The sequence below is a fragment of the Sinohyriopsis cumingii genome, unplaced genomic scaffold (assembly GCF_028554795.1).
Source record: "Sinohyriopsis cumingii isolate HCF-2022 unplaced genomic scaffold, ASM2855479v2 utg000913l, whole genome shotgun sequence".
In the NCBI taxonomy this organism is placed as follows: Eukaryota; Metazoa; Mollusca; class Bivalvia; order Unionida; family Unionidae; genus Sinohyriopsis; species Sinohyriopsis cumingii.
Window position 1 is genome coordinate 5188554 of NW_028315943.1, and position 24044 is coordinate 5212597.

Sequence of the window (24044 nt, forward strand, 5' to 3'; positions counted from 1 at the left end):
GGAATTTAAAGAGGTTCTTTAAGCAGTACAAAAGACGTGGTCTACTATATATATAAAAATGTTTAGGAAATTCATGGAGGTAAAATTGAGGAAACTATTTTTCATAAAAAATAAAACCCTGTACAAACTACAAACTGTAGAGAGGAATATATGTATTTGAAATAGTACAGAATAATTTCATATCTTGTATCTATGTTTATCACTGTTAGACTGTTAAATCTACCATAGTACCCAAACAGTCGAAGCATCATGTGTCATCATTTTCTCATTTAACCACTGTGTTAGTAAAACACTGTGAATATGGCATGCTGAAATGTGACTTGACTGACATTAGCAAAAGATGTTTGTAGACAAAGAATTTTTGTAATTGAGATTGGAATTGAAATATGTTTCACTAAATGCAGACAAGTTGGTCATTAATTTCAAATGTGTGTTCGGGGTTTAGAGTTCTTAAAATTGACTAGTTGTAGTGAAATAGATCGGTAATGTCTGGTTTATCGCAAGGTGGTGGGAGACTATTTCTAAAAAAATCTATGTGAAGTCTCCTCTATTCGATATTTTCTTTACAGTTGCAACATATTCAAGACCATTCTCAGGGCTCAACATTAAAGGTTGCCTGATTGCCCAAGGCAGGTGAAACTAAGGTCAGGGCAAGTGAAAACTAAAAGAGCTTGTCCGACCAGGCAAGTGATTTTCGGTTTTTACTGGCGTGATCAATAGGAAGAAATCATTTGTACAAATTTTAACATGAATGATGAGATAAAGTTCAATCTTATTCCATGTTAGTTTGCATTTGAACCACTTGTAAAATCATCATTGCCCTGGGTTTTTTTATTTTTATGTTGGACATTGAATACCATGCAATAGCTGGAGTAAATCCTATTTCATACTGCTGGTTTGGATCAAGTTCGTTTGGTGGCTTGTGCGTAACAGAAAAGATGCTGTCAGCTGTAGCTTCAGATAAATGAAGTGACATTTTTGATAACATTATAGGTGATATATAAAATTTTACATGAAGAAATATTCCATTCATTACTGGAATCAAATGCCAACCCAGTACATGCTGCCACAAGTCAACTGTTCTGATTTCCAACATGCGAGACATGTGCCTTTCATGGGCATCAGATATATGTACAACATTACAGTTTAAAATAGATATTCAAATAATATATTTATTCTAAACTAGCCAATTTTGCTGATGTTTGCAAATGTGCTTCATTGTTTGTTTTTTGCCTATATAACCAGCAGCATTAAATAAGACCGATATGTGACTGTTTACATGTGTTAAACAAAATGGTGAAATGTACAATTTCGATTGAGGATTACGGACCATTCGGTCAAATGATTTATCATTTGAAGACAATTATCTTTCAATCACACTTGACTGTTTCTGCACAAGTGGTGCTATGAAAGGTGCATCCAAAAAGAATCTGCAAATTTTGTGAGTCTTTCAGCTGTCAAGTTGGTAGCAAAAGTGCATTATGCAGAGAATATTTGACTGACAGACCATTGGGGATTTATCTAGACTAGTTAGCTTGCTTTATATTACAAATTTCATATTTTACACATAAATGATAACCAGATTCAATTTATGCAGACATGTATCTTGACACAAAATGTTTTTTCAACATACTAGTAACTTGTTTGCAGAAATTGGCCCAAAATAGAATAAATCAACACGAGATTATTCCATGGAAAAAGATGCTTCCCATTCTTCATGCAGACCACCTTCAAAAGCAGCTGAAACGAACTTTATGCAATAAAATCTGCAGCATAGGGAAAATGACCATGTTGAAACAGCTATAAGACATTCAGAACTGGAACATGAAGAAAATCAACGGGGGGGGGGGGGGGTAGTAACAGATTTTGTCAGAACAGATCACTTTTCCAAAGTTACTTGCCCTGGACATTGGCTGGGAAAAAAATGATACAGCCCTGTTGCTATCTTTGTGCTAACCAATAAACGGTCCACCTTCAGAATGGTCCGTGGATACTTTGCCACTTGAAGGCAAACCTAGTTGCAAAACATGCAGCATTTAGGCATTGTGACTTCGATCTTCCTGTTTTATTTACTCCCACTACATTTCAGAAAATGTGTAGGCTTTTACATTATGTGTATATGCACATATGCAGTAGTTTTCTTACGGTTTGCCTTCAAACTTCATATATAAATGCAAGTTTTTTTTCTTGTTAGTAGCACCTTATTTTGAGAATAAGTTTTAATATCTCTCAACCGATAGTCCCAGTTTAAAAGGTTCATACAGCTGTTGGTGTATATTGCTTTACTGCTGTTCATCAGTTGTATAGTAGACAAATGAAATTTAGTATGCCTATTTGTGTGGCATAATTAGATTTTCAGCCCAAATAGCAAGTGTTTCAAATTTTTATAATTTGGGGAACTTGGACTGTTTTGTTCTTCAATGGGGGAATGAGTGTTTTAGAAACACAGATTTGGTATTATGAGATGTGATAATTTGTAGGACCTTTTTTAATCAGTTATCTTAACATAGATGTGTTTAATTATCATGAGTACCAGATTGATCTTATGAGAAATACATCCTTTATAATCTGGTAATATTTTACTATGGCACTGGATCAAATGTAGAAACCAGTTTTGAAATATTTGGTTGTTTTGTATACACAGGAAATCCCAGAGGGAACCGACCAGGATTTACGTGCTGCAGTAGAAAAGTATATTGACTCAGCTGATGTTTTGGTTGTCACAAGGTTGAAATGTTGCAAGACTGGGCAGGAAGTTACAGTTGGCAATATTCATGTCATATGGGGAGAAATGAAAGTCCCGGATGTACAGTGCATTCAAGTAGGTATACAGTTTAATGACTGGTTATCTTGTTGTGTAATAGACAACCCATTATAAATGTGGAGTTATCAATGCATTTATTTTACACTTGATTATAATATCTTGTTCCACCTATGTAAGCAAGAGATGTCACCTTTTATGTTGAGCCCACCTTGATGGAATATTAACTTTGTCCTACTTGTTTATACTTGTATAGTTTAGCTCATGCAGTGAATCAACAAGCAATAATTCATGATGCTTTACCCCACCTCACTTCACAATGATTCCATTTGGTGGTTAACAATTATTCATGCTGTTCTCGAAACAATACACATTCTAGCTGTTTGAAATACAGACTTGCATAACTCCCTTGCCATGTTCACATGTATGCATACTGGTCCATAACATGTTCTTCTTGCCAACTAACATTGTTTTGGGATTTTTTTCTTTTCGTCTGCCATTGAATTTAACCCACGTCATGATCTGTACTCATATTACTAAAACATGCTTCCTGGTGTATATTTTTAATGGAAATATTATGGATTCGTTGAATTTCTGTGAGTATTTATATTGGTACTTTAAAGTTTTTGTCGTATTTATATTGGTGCTTTAACGTACTCAGTAATTAAATATCTGTGCAGTGACTGTAGTTTCCCTATTTCTCATTTAATTTGCTTACTTTGCCATTAAACAGAGTTCCCCATTACACTCTTTACTTACTATGGTGGTGAATTTTACTATCAGACCTTGCTAATTATGTTGAAATGTACATACCAATGGAGCAGATTCCATTGTTATCCCATTATTTGAGTGTCCTGGATATTGGCAGCATTTAATATACAATCAGCCTATAATTGGATTGAATTGAAAGTAGATATTAGGGAATCAACCAGATATAAGTAGGACTGATGGAACCACTCCTTCTACTGACCATGTCCAAATAAAATGTCTGTGCCAAGGAAAATTTGTTGAGAATACCTGTATGTATGTTGTACTCTTAACAAGGTCAGAAGCTCAGCATTGCTTAACATCTAATGTATGTCGATTATCAGTTAGTTTTGCCTGTACATCTCAGCCCAAAACATGTTACAGTGGAATTAACTTTGCTTTTATGCAGACACTTTATGCAAGCCTGATATTAAATTGGTTCAGGTCATGAAAATCTTTTGTTTCGAGTGAAGTTGGCGGATTTAAAATCCTTCTCGATAATAAAAGTTGTACAGGTAATGTATGCATTCACTACCAGTAACAGCTTTTGCTTCTCAGATTTGAATATACATACCATTAAATGGCAATAATTCACTTTATTTGAAATGAATACATCCATATTACTTTACAAGGTCATTTATTTACATCCCCCGAGAAACATGTAAAAACTATGTTATTGTGGACATCTATTGATGAGGTTAGTCAAAATTTGGTCCAGTACAAAACTGAATTGAATTCTGCCCTCTGTGATGTCACGATAAGAGCAACATGTCTTTTTAAAAAAAATATTTTACTCAATATTGTGATGATTAGACCCAACAGGCTCTTCACCCAGTTCAGTACCTGGCCACCATTGTAAAAGTTCATAGCGATCAAAAATACTTGTCTGGAAGTGTTTGATTTCAGTTAAGGTGCAGAGCATTCAGTAATCAAGATTGTATAGACTTCGGTCAACGTATATTAATAACAAAGTTTAGAACCACAATTAATAAGCACTGCTCTTGTGGCCTGGTAGTTAGAGCATCCTCCTCATATGTGGGAAGTCGCAGGTTCGAACCCCAGCTGAGTCATACCCAAGACTTATATAAAAAAAATGGTACTAACATCTGCCTTGCTAGTCACTCAGGTTAGTGTTAGGATGGGTCATCATGATATCAGGATATTATGACTGGGTGGGATATCGTGCTACATGTCTGCAGCATGATGCACCAGTGCTAGACATCATAAACTGTCACACTGTAGACATCATAGTGATATGACACTTTTTTTTAAAGCGAAGTTAAAAATCCAGGTGACACATGCAATTGATAAGCTGAGTAAATGCATCTACATTACCACGTTGACATGCACTCTAGTATTTAGAGTAGTGTGCCAGTGGTTGTTGTTAGGAAGAGCAAAAGTAGTGTAGTGATAAGTGTACTCTGTCAAGTAGTGTTATAACAGGCACTTTTCTTAAAATCCCGTATGTGTGGATTTTCATGTTGTCTGACATTCATCCATCCATTAGTACAAGTTAGTTTTTAGACACACACACACACACACACATTTGTCCCAAGGTCTAGTTGGTCCTAAATGAAAATGGGGCATATCAGATGTTTACTGTGGCTGCCATGGAAGATGCCTTGAAAATCTTCTTACAGCTTCAGAATGGAAAGTGGTTTCGACATGAGATTTTCATCAGAAGGCTCCTTATGTCTGGTTAGTTTTTAATCAAATGGTACCACCTAATTGTCCACTATGGCCACAACAGTGCCAGTTTTGAAAATCTTATCCCAGCTTCTCTTGAATGGAATGTAATATCAATGATATCTGGTTTGCCCTAAATAAAAGAGGCTCCAGTCTTGCAATCAGTGTAGTTAATTTTAAAATCCTATACCTTAAGATTATTAGAGATCATATCCGCACTCAGCAGTTAAAAAGAAATCGTCTTGTATTCAGTCCTGTCATGGTTAGGTTTTGTGTTAGGTAAGTTTTAGGCACTGTGGTGGGATATCATTGTTCTATAATCACTTCGATTATTAGAATTTTCCCATACTAAGAGCATACATATCTTGAGTACAGGGTTAGAGGTGGACCTTAAAAGTGTCTAAAAACCTACAATTTTGTTTTGACCTTAGAAACCGTATATATAATTTTTAAAGGTTGAATGAAGCCTACATTTTTTATTTTTTAAAATTGTGAAAAAATGACAGATGGCTCTATCTTGACCCCACAAAGATGGTTTCTAGACATTGTTTTTCATTAGTCTGGCCTAAAGGTTTAGAAAGTGTACATATATCTTGGCAATTACAAGTATTTGATTTGTTTAAAAACTATTATTTATTAATTTTCACTATTCATTTTGTTTAGAAACAAAATTAGATCATATCAAATTATTTTTTTTAAATTATGCTGATGATAGGGATAATCTGTTTAATTAACATTGCTCTTCCTTTGTCAGCAACTACTGTTTACGTGATAGCAATTTACTCATAGTGCATCTTTCACGTGCTCTGCTTCTTTGCGTTAGTTTGGTCCAGTAAAGCTCTCACTACTGACCTCTTGTGTTCCAGATGATAGGGTACAGAGTTATGGTCCTGGTCAGTGTGCATTGATTTTCTTTACTCTGAAACTAATTTTTTCTTAAACACCAAATAAAGACAGCTTTTTTGAGTATAAGAATTTTTCAGATATTGAAAGATTTGAATGTATTGTAATTTGCGTTGAGTTCATATTTTGTCATGCATGTTCTGTCACCACTATTTACCTGTCATACATGTAATACAATGGTCCCCACTGTTATACGCCCACACCTTCTTGACTGGGAAAGTGTCTTATAAGATGGGTGTCCTTTCCAGAGGGGAACTAAATTGTTTGTGACAAGTATATGTTATGTATTTAGTAATAAAGCTACATACTTCAAAGCATTTAATATCTTCGTTTAAAAGTAACATTAATTATTAAAAGGTTCTTCCTGTTATAATAATAGACTTATTTGACTTGAATATACATGAATCGTTCTTATTCTTGGTGTAAGCGTGATACGCGAGTAGTTTTGTTGTCATGCACATTGCAAATCCATTCAGAATGTCATTTAAATCTTGGTACATACACAATTCTTTTTCCATTTGCTTCATTTTCCCACTGCTGCTGAATAACTTCCTTATAGGTTATGATGTTCAAGTCTTTTCAACATTAACCTTTTTTTATTCATCTTTTCTACATAAAATTGTTGGCAAGTCGCCCCCTCCCACCTCACCTGATGTCGTCGAGTAGAATAACCGACTTTCTTCTAAAATAATACATCTCTGTTTATGTGATGGCTTGTTAGTGTTTGGTACTGATTTATTTGAATGTTGCTAACTGTATGCAATTTAATTATGTGGAAAAAATGCCTTCAAAAAGAAGCAATAAATGTGTCGTCACTGATTTCTCGGTCTTTGTCTGGTACCCTGTTTTGTTCGATTGCTCTGTGTGTTTTAATGCACAAAATCTATTTTTAGTCATTTCTGACTCGGTTATGATCTTGACAATTATGTCTAGTTATAATCATCAAAGAGAACAACTCGACAGATGCGTGAAGCCGAAAACTGTCATAACATTGTTGAGCCCATTTCCAGTAAACATAAGATTTTATAGACAATAATGTAATATTAATCTTTGTATTACATGTACTTTTAGTCAACACTTCTTTCAATAATGGAAACTTGACATTGAGAGACTTGTATCGACAATGGATATAATCTGATTACTTACATCACGATATGAATTAATTATTGGTTCTGAATACATTTTAAATAAAAAGTAGCTGCTTACGAAGGTATCGATTTACATTTTTTACTGATGCGCTGGATGTGTTAGAGGGGTGGTCATTCTTGAAGGATACTTTTGAACACAAACTCATCAGTGCCATGGGATTCTGGCCGTAAAAAGCAGGTGGCCACTGGTCATGGAGGCCATTCAAGAGGGCGACTACTGTGTATAATAATATTATTATATAGTACATGTCTACCAGATAATGTGTAGGAACAAAACAAGCCCCTGTAGGCATGTTGCAGAATGATGTGAAAAAACACAGATTGCAAAAATCACATAGATATTGGAAAAATGAAGAGCCCTCGTCAGATTTCAGCTCAGGAGACCTTAAGCCACCTACTTAAGTTATGTAAGCTACCAATGCTGAAGCATTGTTGGTGAGTTTTCTTGTTGAACATAACCTGCCTTTCTCAATTGGAGTGAAAGACTTTTTCCCTTTGTAAGGAAAGATAAAACAAACTTTAGTGCCTCCTTAGGCACTGAAATTTGCAACAATTTCAGACACCAAGACTAAACAGAAGGCAAGAAATCAGAACTCTTTTAAAACAAATTTACCATAGCACAGTTGAGAAAGTACAAGTCTGCCACAGCATCATGTGATGACAAATAGCATGAAGTTTATCAGTAAATTTGGCTGCAAATAAATTTCTACTTGTAATCAGTATAAATAATATGTTTTATTTTGGAACTTTCATATAATGCAGTACTTACCATCAAAGTGGATGGAGCTAGTGTCATGGTATAGCTTTTCACTATTTGTGTTCAAAATTCACTTTTATCCCTCTTTTCACTGAGTTGGGAAGGTTGTCAACTCTGTATTTGCCACTCCTTGTTATAAAGTGAACAGAATATGTGGGTCAGTAGAGTTGAGATGATCAGAGAACTGCACATGATACTCCAGTATTTAAGTAAAGTATCATCCACATATCTGAACTTTATATATAGTTGGGTTCTTGACTGATTCCAAGACATTTTTCTTCAAAACAAATTTCATGTATAAATTGGCAACAATTGGTGAGACTGGGGACCCCATTGGTTCATATTTATGTTGGTAAAACTGCTCATTATCATGTGACCATCATAATTCACATTAGTTGCTGATAAAAGCAATGTGATATTGCCAAAAATGTAAACTCATAAGCTATTTATACTCAGAGTAAGTGAAAATTCAAGTAATAATGATTGATCCAGAGCAAAGAAGCGACCTTTTCAGTTGTACTATTCTAATTTGTCTTCTTTTCTTTTTTCCACAACAGATCTGTAGCGCTGTAAAAACGGTAGTTAATATGGCTGTTGGTGAAGCTAATCCTCACATCATCTGTGGTGACTTCAACTCGGAACCAAGCAGTTCAGGGTACCAACTGCTTAAAGAGGGCTATATAGGTGATGAGGCCATCCAGACTTTGCAGAATATTGATGGAATAATATTACCTGATGGTTCTGTAAGTATTTTGCTGGTGAAAAGAAGTATTCAGCATGAAGTGCTTGCGTAGTTCTTCACAGCAGAGTTGTCTTCCATGCAAGCTGAAACTCACCATCCTCAGGCTTATTGTTAATCTTATGTAATAATGCAAATAGAAAACATTGATTTTGTTTTAGTGGATCAGTCTTTAGGTATAGGATCTCTAGCTTGTTGATAGTAAGCAAAGTAAAAATTGCTAAGACTATCAGTAATAGAAGAAAGAAATTAATTTGCATTAGCCAGTGCCAATTGGAAATTGCATTCATTGTCCATCTCTGTACCTTGTGTTTTAAGTCATATATGCATAGATACACAATATCTATAGTAGTAAAGGAGAAAAGATGCGATAAATTAAAATATGGGCTATCTGTAAGGACTTACCTAATGTTATCACATGCAGTATTTCATCATACTTTGTTGTAAACTATACATTCACATAAATCTAGTCAAACTACATATTGCATAATATGCCAGCAGATCTGGGTCTGTTTGAGGGGTTGGGTGGCAGTAAGCAGTAACGTTAACAAGTAACATGACTTGGTATTCCTAAAGTGTAACAAGAATGTGTGAGAGACACCAGACTCTAACTGGCTGAAAATTATCAAAAGAAATAGAATGAATGTAAACACTTAGATACATGGCAAAACCTGTATTCTAATAAGAAAAATAATAATCATAATAATTATATTTTCAGATGGTGATTAAATTAGTTACAAATATGAACTAATCTGCCTCGTGGCCCCCTTAAGTACATATATAAACTAACAATTAGGGCTAATAAATTTCATATCTGATTAGTAGCTTGCATAATTTCAATAGTCCAATGGCTAGTAAATCTCGATTCATGTCTGACATTGTTTTGTGGGGAGGACTAGTAAATTTCTCAATCTGCTAGTCCTTCTGAACACAAATTTGTTAATCTGAAGGTCTGATGATATATATGTTGATGCACAAAGAGGCAAATACACGAAATATTAACATCTTTTCACAAATGCTGTATTGCTGCAGAAGTGAAAAACCATAGGTGGCTGGTGTCTCTCACATATAAACAAGTACCTAGTATTATTTAGTATTTAATCTGCCTAATGCACCTGCTGTGAAAGATGCGTGGAGCTGATTTAATATCATCTAATAGTAACAAACTAGGTATAATAAGTACACACATTAGTAAGTCTCATGGTATACTGAAATGCAGTTCAGTTAGGCACCTTTAGTAGTTGATTAATGTTGAAACTTTAATTTGGTGATGATCATGAGTTATTTGTCTGGGTCTTGTAGCCATATAGATCATGATAAGGAAATGTTTTGAAACAAAAGATAAATTCATATTGAAGGGATGGTGAGCAAGGATGCAAAGTTTGCCAATTTTTCCAAACATGTACATGATATACATTAATCAAAATGATCCCATACAATTTAATTTATTCAAAATTCATCATTTCCCCCCAATTTTCAGGTTTTATATGTAAAGCATGTACAATGTGTATGGTGTATCTTGCTCAAATTGGAGTTGTTTCATTTGTTGTATATCATTTACTTCTTATTATAACTTTGAAAAGGTGGTTGTTAAAGCAAAGTAATTGCTTAATAGAAGGTAACTTTTATTTTTACGTTTGACCGTATATGGTGTACATTTGATTGGAATTTAATGTGATCTTTGTTTTTCAGAGACAAGCATTAGTGAACAAATTATGGCAAGCGTTCCAGCATACCTCCTCCTCATTGAAAAGTGCCTATTTAATTGCACAGGTAAAACAGTCTCTTATTTTGTCCACATAGTACTTTCCAAATCAGAACTTCAAAACAAAAAGTTTACGCCCTTTACTATAACTAACATTTGGAGAGAAATTACTGAGTATGGCGGGGCCCTGAGTGGCTCCGTCACGGATCACTGCCATCTCACCTCTGTCTGCATGGGTTCGAGTCTTGGGCTCGGCAAATGTGGATATGTGAGAAAGCTTGCCGGTAGCTTCTCGTGGGTCGTGGTTCTTTCCTAGGTTTTCCCGGTTCTTCCTCCACCATTTAATACTGACTGCCATGTATAGCCTATCTTGCGCTGAAAAATGGCTTTAAACCCTATAACAACAACAACTGAGTATGGCAAGAGATCTAAAAAGTGAATACAACCTGGGCTAATAATTCAGGGTCCATGCTAAATTCTGGAAACTTGTGTGAAATGACCTATCTCCAGCCAGAATTGGGCCAAGTTTGCAAAAATGGAAAGAAGTAAGTGTAGAAAGTTCTACATTTATGTTGTTCAAAATAGTAACTTTAAACTTAATGTTATTGCATACTTTCTCATTAGATTAAAAAAATACTGATGAATAGTATATAAAACTTCCTTTTTTGTTTCACCTCAGTTATTGTGTGATGAAAAACATTGTCAAGAATAGGTTATAGCTGAAAATTGGTAATGCATTCCATAGCAGAAGTCCGGTTTTTATATGTTTATTGAATGAAATGATGGATAGAAGGATTAACTTGGTGGGAATTCAAAGATGATAATATATTTTCTGGCATTTATGATCCTGAGATTAGCACAAAACTTTAGCTTTACGCTTTTCTGTTTGAAAGGGAAATACAGACATGATTTTTCTCCGTTTTAAAGCAGAATTCTGCTTTTCTCCTGACTTGAATCAAATTTTTCCTGATATAGTCCGTTTTTTTACAAAACGGTCTATCCACTCCTATTCTGCAACGATCTTTGTAAATTGTTCGTTCCATATATTAGTTAGCACATGACCCGTGTAAAGAGTTATCTGATTGGTCAAAGGTTTAAATTCATCCAGTGAATCTTCATGTAATGGAAACTTATGGCAATGGAAAGCAGAAGCATGCTTGCAAAACGTGGCATCCCGAGTTGTTGATAGAAATCATAACACGAAAAGTTTAGATAAAGGTTTAAAAACATTGGGGAATGGCTGGAGCAAAAAGTAGATGAAAATTTAGTTGGTCAGTTTATAAGAAAACTACACTAGGGGACTGGCATTTTGTGACCTCTGCAATAAAGATCTGAATTACATTCATCGTGGTTGGAAGAGGTTAGAACAGGTTGTGTCCATTGGAGAAAAAGACAAGTGAATATATGGGATTATTTGGATATAGTTGATGTACTTGGGTGTTTATTTTACAGATTTGTTATGAAAAAAGATAAGTATAATATATTTGCTGCTAAAATTGAGAAATTATTGTGACTTAATTATGATGTGAACATTGACATGCACATGAAATAACTTCAGCATCAATAGTATTGGAGAACAGATTCATGTGACTATAAATATTGTGAAATGACTCCACATTTTTGGTAAGTTTATTAGTTTTTCTACTGATTATTTTGGTTTATCTTATGATCATAACTTGCACCAGGAGCATTATTTTTATGAGTGTAAGATGCGTTTTTGGATGGGGGCGCTGCCCCTCATGACTCTTTTTATTGAAGACCAAAATCATGTCTGGAAAATGTACATAAAAGTTGACATTGTTTTTATTACATTACCATACCTTTTTAATGTGTTGTATTGAAAGAAAATCCGCAAAACTTTCAATGAAATAGTCCTGTCCATTTCTTTAGTGACTATTTTTTCCTTGACAAAAAAGTTAATGTTTACGTTGAATAATTAAATGTTTAATAACCTTTTCTTTCCTACACCTTGTGAATGTTTTTAATGTGTAAACACAATTTCTTCCCAGTTTGACTTTTATGTGCAAAAAATTCCCAATTTTGTGGACACAAGAGTCCTGTTTTGAAAATGGTTGAAAAATCCCTGGACTTGATCCACAAAATATACTGACTGGTGTCTTGCTTAAATTTTTAGTTGAGTGTCCAAAGCGCAGTATGTGAGAATATGTGCAAGGTGGTGTTACTTTCATAACACATATATACTTTATACACACATATACATCAGTACACATGTTAACAAGGGGCCCCGAGTGGCCGAGTGGTCTAAAGCGCTCTCCATCACAGATCACTGCCATCTCACCTCTGTCTGCGTGGGTTCGAGTCTTGGGCTCAGCAAACGTGGGTATGTGAGAAAGCTTGCCAGTAGCTTCTCGTGGGTCAGTGGTTCTTTCTGGGGTTTTCCCGGTTCTTCCTCCACCATTAATACTGGCCGCCATGTATAGCCTATCTTGTGATGAAAAATGGCATTAAACCCTATAACAACAACAACACATGTTAACAAGATAATCTGAGAGCCTCATTTACAGATTACCATTTTTCTTCACAACTTTAGGTTATTGATCAGAAATGTACAAACAATCCTCCAGGCAGTCCCCTTGTATACTGCTGCATGATTGTGTATTTCTGGTTTGGTTGAGTTAAACTCTTTAAATGTGTTCTTGCCTTCTGACTTTGTATTTTGTTGGGCAATTAAAGCAGTGCCTTGCATAAAGGTACAGCATGGATGATGACCCATCCTGATTTGGAAATCAAACCTGGTGCTGATTTGTCGGAGTCCATTATGTCAATCACAAGGCTACTATGCCACTTAAACACGCGTTTAACATTCCAAAGCATATGTAAGAATTGGCATTGAGTACAATATTTAGTGTCGTTTAACTTTACCCCTAAAATAGTGTATATTTCAACATAAATTTCCTCTGCCAATTTGTTCCTTGAAAATGTGCTTTTTTTAAGCTTGTATCCAACAGTAGTGTACTAAATTTGTGTCTTTGTTTATTGACGACCAACAGTCTTGCATTTATCAACCAAGTTGTTATTTAAGTGTCTTAGTAAATGAAACAACTCTTGTGAAATGAATTGCCTTTTATGAAAAGGAAACAACTTTAAATAATATTTGAACACGTGCAATAATGTACATAAGAGGTGAGTTCACTCATTAAATGGAAGGAAAACACGATTTTAAGATAAACCGATTTGTCAAGCCTAGTTTTATTAGTTGGGAGTTTTGACTCCTTAGTCAGAAATTTAGTAAAGAGCTCTGAATAAGAAATACAATTTTGGGGTAAAATAAAGGATACTGCATATTGTCACATCTGTGATAGGACACATTCAATTGACAGTTTAATTTGTTTGGTTTTTTTTACCTTGATTATCCTCAGAATAGGCAAATATATATTTGAATCGTATTGTCAGATCAAGATCAGAAAGACCATTTTTGCAAGTGATACTATAACATTTAAAGAAATGAACATTGATGCATTGAAATTAAATTCAATCATTTTATTTTTCTCAAATAGGGAGAGGAGCCAAAGATTTCTTCTTACAACAAGGTGATGTGTGCTTGTGTGGATTACATCTTCTATAGCTCTAGCTCATTGGATAATGTTGGTGTGTTTAAACTGGCAGATCCAGAGAAGATCAGGGAAACGGGAGGCATACCTAACCAGTTTTTTCCATCGGACCACGTGTCTCTTAAAGCTGTTCTGTCATTTAAATAATGTGGTAAGTTGATCTTTCAGTTTGTTATTAATTTGTTATGAAAATATCAGACATTTAAAAATTAAGCTTCATGTGCATAGAAAATCACCTTTTCATGTATAAATCGTATGCCTAATTGAATTGGCTGCTATTAAAGTATTTTTTTAAAACTGAAATAACCATAATGACTAAATTTTGGAACACCCTAATTTATTTTCGAAAGAATTGTTTTATGACCTATAATAATTTTCCATGTAGTTTTGGGGCACCTTTCACATTATCTGGAGGTTTCTCAGTGTTATATGTATTCATTTATAGCAAAACAAACTGAATTGACTAAGTCTTATCAAGTGATTTTGCACCATCTGGTGGTGATTATTTGACCTGAATTGGTTTTATTCAGGTGTTCATTCCTCAGATTTGCACATCTTCCTATGTAATTTGTCTCAAAATCCATACCCAATCCACTTTTCTCACTTGAAATCCTGTAATTGTCAAGAACTGTTCAAAAAAAGAAGAACAATGAATTTAGAATTAGATAAGTTCATGTTTATATTGTGATGATGCTCAGCCATCTGACTGTTGTTATTTTTGTTTACAAACAACTCCATTGTCCACAATCTACATTTACCAATATGGATGGCTTGCAATGAGTATATCACAACCTTAGCTGGAGTTTTTAATAAAAATTTTTAGCAGCATTGTACATGCATTTGTGTACCTGTTGACAGACCTGCCAACCCTGACGAGTCCGTCTCAGTAAGGCAGTTGATTTTTTTCCTTAAGATTGACCAGTTTTCAGTAAGGCGTAACAAAATGTCGATAACTGCTATTGTAAAGCTGGAAAACATAATTAATAGTTTGTAAAGTATGCATACTTTATTTACCTCAAGTTCCAAGCCCTATGCAGCTCAGTGACTTGTTGCTATGTCTCAACTTGACATAATTCTTGGAAATTCTTTTCCATTTCACATGACGAAGGCAATCATAGTTCCTGCCACAAGACATACTCAAATTGGCACGTGATGTCCAATTAGCGTAATTGTGTCCTTTCCAGCTTTTATTCACAAGAATCTAAATAATCCTTTTTATTCTGTGTTGATTATTAACACTTTTTTTAGAAACTTATTTTCCTTTTCGTCTTAATGCATTGCTTTCTGGGTGCCATTTTTAAAAAAATTCTATCATCAACAGTTTGATCATACAGACGCTTCCCATGAACAAATAGGTGCAGTTTCAAGCATCTGGGGTTCTGCTGTAAAGTTAGTCTGGTTCTCTGATTAATTTCACTATAAGATTAAACCCGGATTGAAATAGAATCCCTATGAACCAATTGTCTGGTTTTTTCGGCAAAGATCATTTTTCTTAGTTTTTGCTATGATGCCTTTAATCCGTATTTTAAGGATAATTTTTATAAGACTTACGGCAAAATTGTAAGAGTTGGCAGGTCTGTGTTGATCATTAAACAACAAGCCCAACTGAAATTTTGATTAGTGTGGTCAAAATTCAGAAGTTTACTTGTCTGGTGAAAGGGACAGTTAAAACAATCAGCATAGAAGTGTTAAAAGAAATATTCAGTTTATTGGGGGAGGGGCAGACTTAAGAGATCAAGCAAGAAGCCATTGACATCCATGGGGTTTGGAACTTGTTTCTGAATCTGAACTTTTGGTCACCAAGATCTATGTGTACTTTACAAACACTTTAGTTAAACTTAATATTGCCATCACTGCATCAGATCGCACTCTTGAAGTTTTAAAATGTGTTCTCCAATTTGACAATAGCACCAAATGATAGTTTATTGAATAATACTGAAAGTTGATCTAGCTTGTGGAGAGAGAAAAAACTTGCCTTTCCGATGTCTTGTTAGTGTTGGCATATCTGAATTAGTAGTAGGATTGCATGTATTATATATGGGCTTTGACACCTGGATCACCAGGGGATAGGATGAGAGAGTGAGAAAATAATAAAAAAAATGAGGGGTATTGGTCTGGAAATCATGGAAGTAGCTTAGTTTCTTTTTGTGTTATTACAGGTATACTGTCCATCTGCTGCTCGAGATTTCATCAGACTATAAAGAGAGGAGAGCTGCAAGAATATTGAGTGCAGTCCTCAGGTTGGCAGTGAACATCACTGCTCACTGATTTTGGCAAATGCCGTGAATTGACTGCAGTTTTTTATTCTTGCATTGTAAATAATCAGCTGCATGATTGTTGTATTTATCAAAGTTGAGGTTCTATTTTCATAGTTACTGTTCCAGAATAGTTTCTGTACTGTTATCTTAAAAACCATTAAACCACCAAACCAGTTTTTATATCCTTGTCCTAAGGCAGAGTATAATGTTATGATGTCTCTCCATCCGTCCATGTCTTACCAATTTCATTTCTGCACAGTCACTTGAGTTCCAGACCATCTACATGTACTAGTCTCTGGATTGTTTACACTTGGGATAACGAGAAAGCTTAATAGTTTTAAAGTCAAATGGTCAAAGATCATGGCTACTGTGATGGAAGAGGGAAACAGTTTTTTGCATAATGACTATATTCCAGACCTCATACCTTGACCAAATTTTGAGGATGGCTTGCATTTAGGCTAATAAAGAAACCTTTAAATTCTTTCATATTAGGTTAGAGGTCAAAGTCATGACAAGTTTAATAAGTTGTTTGGTTCAAGACCGCACACTTTAAAGAATTGTTCAGGTCATTGCAATCCATTCATCCATAATATCGGAGCCATGACTAGTACCTAAATTGATGATCTTTTAAGGGATGTTTTTCACAAAAATCATATGGTATTTTAATTCAGAATTATTAGTATAACAAAATCAGGTTAGGAGGGCAAAAATATACTCAGTTGCCAAGTGATGTATAAAGGTTGCCAACATCCATTGATGGCTATTTTTGTCAACATATTAGTGATACCTATAGTCATCATAATTAAGTTTAGTCATCCTATTAAATGAGAAGGTACTAGTACCTGATCAGTTGAGAAAATGGTAAATTCATCTGTACACTAATCACTACATGCATGTCTATTGATGTAAATAGTTCACTACCATTTTCATTGGAATCATGCACCTGACTCCATGCAAATGTTTTAAATGACTACAATATTTCACTTTGTAGTTTTGTTTTATGTTTACTTCTTGACTAAGATCAAGTGAAAGTAAATCATGTATCACCTTTCCATAGCTGTCTGCTATGAGAAAAGATGACTGTTAACTGCTTGGTTTTACAGTTGATCTTTGCTATAAATCTTTGAAAAACTAGATATCATTTCAAAGAATACCTTCCAGTAAAGCTCAGTTTAACAAGTCTCTTATTTTAATAGTACAACATTCGGAATGGAGTGATGAAAAGCTGTGCATTTAACCAGTTTGTAATTATCTTAAGAATTGAAAGTAAGAACTTTTCGTCAAAGAAAACAGGCAGATGATTCCATCAGTGCAAAAGCCACATAAATATATCGAGATTATTGTATATTTTGTGAATTTTGTAAATTTAGTGATTTCATTAACAAAATATTTTGGGTATGGGTTTTACTGTTGCTTGAGATACTTCAAAATGTGACATTGTGAAAAAGCTAAATGATATGCCTGTGATGTTAATGTGGTAGGTTTTTCATCCGAGTTATTGGTGCTAGCCGTGAATAAGTATATATTCTATTTAGAATATACATTAGTAAATTTATACTCTTCCCTCCTCTCACACACTTGACTTCCCAGAATGTGTGGTTATTTGCTCCAGCTTGTATGTGGAAATAATAATTTAAAAAATTGCACTTTTTCCTGTTCGTTTTGTAAATACCCCCAAAAATGTAATAAGATTTTAGTTTGTGATATACATTCTCTTTGTCTTTTCTTGTTAATATATTAGAGAAAAGCCTCTAATTATTTGCAAGTCGTTTGCATATAAACTTGAAGTACTAAATGGGGGGGGGTATTTACATAATGTGGGAATCGTTTCCACAAAAAGAACTAAGCAAGTAATTTCAATTCTTGTAACAGTTGAAGCATCTGTTTAAACTATTTACCTTTTCCGTATCTGGTCTGCAAAAGCTAATTGGCTTTTTATCAGGTAGACTAAGCTCTTACATCTTTTCCAATGGAAGATGTATTTTCAATTTATTTACAATGTTAAATTTTTCACATGGCAGAAAGTGTTCAAAAAATTATTTTTCTTGTCAAGAAAATATAGTAAAAGCTTTTGGTTAATAAGCATTGCTGATGCATATTTCCATTTGTTTTCTTCCAGTGTACATAAAAGCAAAGATTGCTTTAGGACAGGCATAGTTCCTTGATTTGGTCAGATGTAATCTCTTGACATTGAAATGTTATACTTAAGCCTCATTCTCACTGGTTGTGGGTAATGAGATAACGTTTCCATTGGTTGTAGGTAATAAAATAAGGTGTCCTCTGCTGCTGAACCTGTTGTCGTTACCTACAACCAGGGGACACCTTATCTTATTACCTACAACCAGTGGAAACATCTCATTACCCACAACCAATGAGAATGAGGCATGGATTGAGTAGTTACAGCAGGGATAGAAACAGACCTCAGAAACCGGAAGAAAAATAAAAGCCTTTAAAAAGTGATGGGGGGAAAAAAATATTTAAAAAATGCAAAATTCTATATATTAAAAAGTGAAAGGTTATATCCTGACCCCACAAAAGAATGCTTATTTGCATACATATCTTTTTATGCCAGCCTAATAGTTGAGTAAGCACTTGAACTTTGCAATATTTTTTTTATATATTAATTTTTCACTTTATTTTTGTTTTGTTTAGAAACAAACTTGAAAACTCGTAATTTACTTTATCATATTTTTTTATATATTTTATGCTCACCATGGAGATAATCTTGTTGCTTCTTTGTCTTGAACCTCAAAAATATTTAAAACCTTGAAAACAAACCTCAAATTTTATCATTTTACTTCTAACTCTATTACAGTGTTTCATAACGTGGTACATGGGGCAAAAACGTTTACTATGGTTGCAGTGTATGTTCCATTTAAACGTAAACGTACATGATATACATAGAAGGAAATGTGTTGAAACAATAGTCAGGGTACTCTGAATACTCAAAGAATTTCTATGAAAATGATATTCTATATTGCATCTGTGGGTCAGTATTGCATGCTAAAAGTGATTCCCGTGTCCCGAGTGTTTTACTAGAACAACCCCCAAGTATGACAAGGATAAGTTCTGTGCTCCAAAGGGCAATGGTTTGATACTAATGGACAAGTAATAATCAAAATACTTTGAGATTTTTTTCTTTCTTTGTATATTGCCAAGTGCTTGAAGGCACTCATCATTACAGATCACTTGTATCTTTCCTCTGTCCACATAGGTTCAGTTCTTGACTGTGCCAGTGTGGTTGTGTGAAAACTAGACAATAACTTTCTGTGGGTCTTCGAGGATTCTTCTTCTATTAATATACTGCCTATGTATAGCCTGTTGTACGCTGAAAATTGGCTTAAAACCCACAAAAACCAAAATCATAATTTTCTGCTTAAAGAGGTTAAGCATTTGTGCAGTGCACCCATCTATATGCTTTTTAGGGGGGAAAAGGCATGAATCTTAAAAAATGGACTTGTGACATAATTTATTATCAATTCAATAGTTGTTTATAGTAATCACATTGGAAAAGGACTTTTGAAAGCTAGTAAGGTATTAGCATATTAAAAATCATTTTAAAAAATATAGATTGTCTTGGCAGGATAGTCGATTAGTAAAAATTTTGCAAAGAAAAAATTCTTTCAGTGGGATGGGGAAATTGACTATTTTGAGACATTTATTTGGTGACATAACTATCTAGGATTCCATGCCCACTTTTTCACTTTTGTATTTTACATACATTCTATTTAAGCCTTGATTGATCTAAGAGTTCTTGCCTTTTGATTCAAGTTTTATTTCCATTTATTGTTCAGTTTGATATCATTTGCCAATTGATGGTTTTTTGTTTGTGTTATGTGAACCTGACAAAAATTAGATCAAGAAATAATATTTTTTTTCTTTTATGTTCTTGACTCTCCTTTTGTATTTATTGCAGTTGTAATGCAATAGCATATACCTTACTTTTCCTTTTTGTACATGTCCTTGCCTGTGAATGGGATACATAGGTATCACTTTTTTGGTGGTGGTGGTGGTGGCAACAGCATCATTGTCGTCAACGTTTATATTTTGATGTTATGGTTTTTGAAGTTGTTTAGCTTCAGCATCATTTGCTGTATTTAACACCAACTGTGTACCTGATGTGCAAAGTTTCCCAGTTCTGCAATCTAAAGCAGACAGCTGCACCAACATAACACCATTCATTGGTGACACCTCATTCCCAGTAACTCATATCTGATTTTCAATTTTAAGGATTTTTTTAACATTTATGTATATGCATATTTCTCTGTATTATTTTCATTCTTTTCATATGAGAGTTAATCTTATCAATGGTTTCTGCTTGTTTGGTGTTTAACAGCACATTATTACGTTAAAGGTTTTCTTGTACCAGGACAGTTGGGGGTAAAGTGCCTTGCCCAGCGACATGTCATATTGGCAGACTAGGCCTGATCTGGGTAGGATTTGAAAGTGTGCTTATGGTCACAAGTTCAACATAACTAACTATTGTGTCACCAAGTTCCTAACAGTGTTAGATGCAAATTCCAACCCAACTATGATGTACAAAAATTATTGGATTAGCAAAGATGGGAAATGAAGATGGGGTTGACATACATTTAAGATTAGGCATATTTTCTGTGATCTGCACTTCCATTGGAGGAATCTTGATTTTAAAAAAAAAAAATCAGATTTGACAGTATAAAGAGACTTGTATGATTTTACCATGCAGCAGAATAAATTGCGGGGGGGGCTTCTTTTTTTCTCAAGAAAACGTCTGTCCTGTCCCTGTTGAAAGTAATGGCATTTCAGATTTTTAAATTAAATGAAGCAAGTCATTTAAGGTTTTATTTATGCCTTGAATTAATCTTTTTCTTACAAAGAACTGTAAATAGTACGCAGATATGACCTTGTTTTAGCTTGTTAATTTTCATGTTATTACAGTATTTCAGTCAAGTTCAATTTTAAATCTGGTGTTAAATTTATGTGACTGAATTGACAAATAATTTTCAGTGATGATTTTTTTACAATGTTCTCTTGAATGTTTGATGAATTCTTTTATAACATCAGACAATTTAACTCTGATAAAGTTCTTATGCATCATAACCATTGACAGGTAGTTTGTCTATGTTGAATATATTCAGTATGTGTAAATAAAGGTATATAGGCTTTATTTGTTCATTTTTTATTTATTTTCTTTACTTTTGTATGCCTGCCGGTGGAGGGCATGTAATGTTTTCCATATAAAAGTCTTCCTGTGCTGCACAGATTTCATTTCTGATCAAGAGGGTACTTGATGTGTGGTTCTGCAGATTTTAAATGATTATTCAGTTTCATCTAATTAAACTTAATGTTTTGGGGGGTTTTTTATCATCCCCTGATGACGTGCATAACATTTCGTTACATGTTGAATAGTTTTGTGCAATCGTGCTCAAACTGAATCATGACCGATTTGGAAAATTACTGGTCACAAAGGGACATAACTTGGCTGAACTTGAACTAGTTTTTACATTAACATACTTTGCAATGAGCCCTTATTTGCTTTTGAAGTTTTACCACCTAGATTTTCTGTTAGCACTCACTGTTATCTTTTCCTTGGACATTCTTACTATTGTAATAAACTTTTTATGAAGTACTCGAGTATAGCCCATAGACATGTCTTTAAACTTGGTTCACCTGAAAGGTGGGGGGGGGCTACACGATGGAATTTTCCATTCCGGATTCTGCTCTTACTTTTAATTATAGCATTTATTCATTATCCACCAGCGTTTGTTCTAATAACTTCCATTTTTCTTGATCACTTTTTTTGTTGAACTAATCATTCAGTGATTAAATCCCAAGCTGTATATTGGTTTTCACCACATACATTTAGAACATTTTGAATTGCTGAATGTTATACTCTATGTTCTTTTAGTGATTTATTTGCTTACTTGCTTGTACATAACTGTTCCACATGATTTCACACAGGTCATACTTATAAGAAAAGTAAAATTCATAACATGGCAGACAACAATAATTATAGGCTTATAGTTATCACGACAGTTATTTTGACAATCTTTTAATGTGTGTGTTCTACGGCGATGTGATATCATGATTTCTGATAATCGGGGCCCTGAGTGGTCTAAAGCGGGCTCCGTTACGGATCACTGCCATCTCACCTCTATCTGCGTGGGTTCGAGTCTAGGATTCAGCCAATCTGGTTATGTGAGAAAGCTTGCCAGTAGCTTCTCGTGGGTCGGTGGTTCTTCCCAGAGGTTTTCCCGGGTTCTTCCTCCGCCATTAATACTGGCCGTCATGCATAGCCTATCGTGTGCTGAAAAATGGCATTAAACCCCACAACAACAACAACATTTCTGATAATCAGTTTCGGTTTAAGAAACAACTTTCAACGGACTGGTTCTGTGCCGTTAAAGAAACTGTCCACTATTATTTAGATTAATGTAGCCCTACATCTCAATTTTCTTTTACAGACACTAGTAAGGTATCTTGAATATACCATTTGGAATTTTGAGGGAATACGGTTTATATTATAAATCGTGACGATGTTTTAATGATTTTACTTGTGTTGCTTTTGTATCTTTTATTTTATTTACGTTTTACAGAATTTTAAAATTTGTGGTTTATCTTTGTTGGCACAATATCAACATTACTGTGTTGAGGTGCCATATATTCAAATGTATTTCCACTATTTAATAAGGCCGCCAGTACTGAAGATAGAAAATCCTTTAAACAACTTCTAAAAATCATCTAAGCATGATTTACCAGATTGTCAGAAAGCGTCATAGCACAGATATTTTTCAAATCTCCACAAATGACACAGCTGATTATAAAAGGTCATAACCCACAACTTGTTAGGACACTGATTAAGCCGCCGGATGGGCGTTTAACATTATATAACAGAGCTCCTTACAGCCAAATTAATTTAAACTATACATTACCAGGTATAACCATTTGTGTGTCATTATATTAAACTTGTACACCTTGCCCATTATATCTTCCTCCAAACACATTAAAATCAGTCAGTCTGATATTTGTAATGTCATTGAATAGTTACCAGTACCTTTTGTTCCGTTTGGCGACGTTTCAGCCGGTATTAATTTCGGATGTTCAGGGATATCATCGAGAGGAGGGATACGAAAGGGGAATTACTTTCAACGACAGTATTTGAATTTTAATAAGATAGTATATCTATCTGCATCTTACTCGTCCTCAGATATAACAATGTGCGATCATGGCCGTAGAAACACCCGGACCTCGCATAGTTCAAATTCTTGTTCTGTTCTTTTTGTTATAAACTTAAACGGTGTTGGTTGGCCAGGGACCCGAAGATATATCCACGTATGCGCCCCTCCCCGTCAGCCCTGTGTGCGATTCATCTCTTTGATGACTTCATTTGGGAAGTTGGTAAAGACCTCTGTGACACCGACCACTTTTGAATAGACGGAAGTATTACGACTCTGCGGTTGTAAACAGTGTTGTTGTAGGGTTTAGGGGGCGCTCACCAGTTAATATGTACTTTTGTATGAGTGACGTATGTAAGGTGAAGTTGTTTGCATTTAAAACATGCACAATGGAGAGAATGTTGGCATACCTCTATGCTACATTAATGTAATGGGGATGATATTTCTTTGTATATTGTACTTTTGGAAATTTTGCATGATTTAAGCACACTGCTAACTAAAATGACTGCTCCCTTGTGTTAAAAAAATCAGCCTGAATTAGTCTAAAGTACGCTATGCATAGCAGCTATTAAAATAAGGAAAATGAATTTTGCCAAACTTGACAATACCAGCTT

At 34.6% G+C, this 24044-nt stretch overlaps 1 protein-coding gene across 1 annotated transcript in view; it reads left to right on the plus strand.

The window, feature by feature from the left end:
* Positions 1–21422, plus strand: part of LOC149773087 (uncharacterized) — a 53597-nt gene extending 32175 nt beyond the window's left edge. Inside the window, exons 6-10 of the mRNA XM_089946896.1 lie at positions 2645–2821; positions 8560–8745; positions 10434–10514; positions 13965–14169; positions 16178–21422. Coding sequence (XP_089803022.1) covers positions 2645–2821; positions 8560–8745; positions 10434–10514; positions 13965–14165 — 645 coding nt within the window. The 3' untranslated portion in view covers positions 14166–14169; positions 16178–21422. The remainder of the gene's footprint in view (positions 1–2644; positions 2822–8559; positions 8746–10433; positions 10515–13964; positions 14170–16177) is intronic.
* Positions 21423–24044: the final 2622 nt, after the last annotated feature.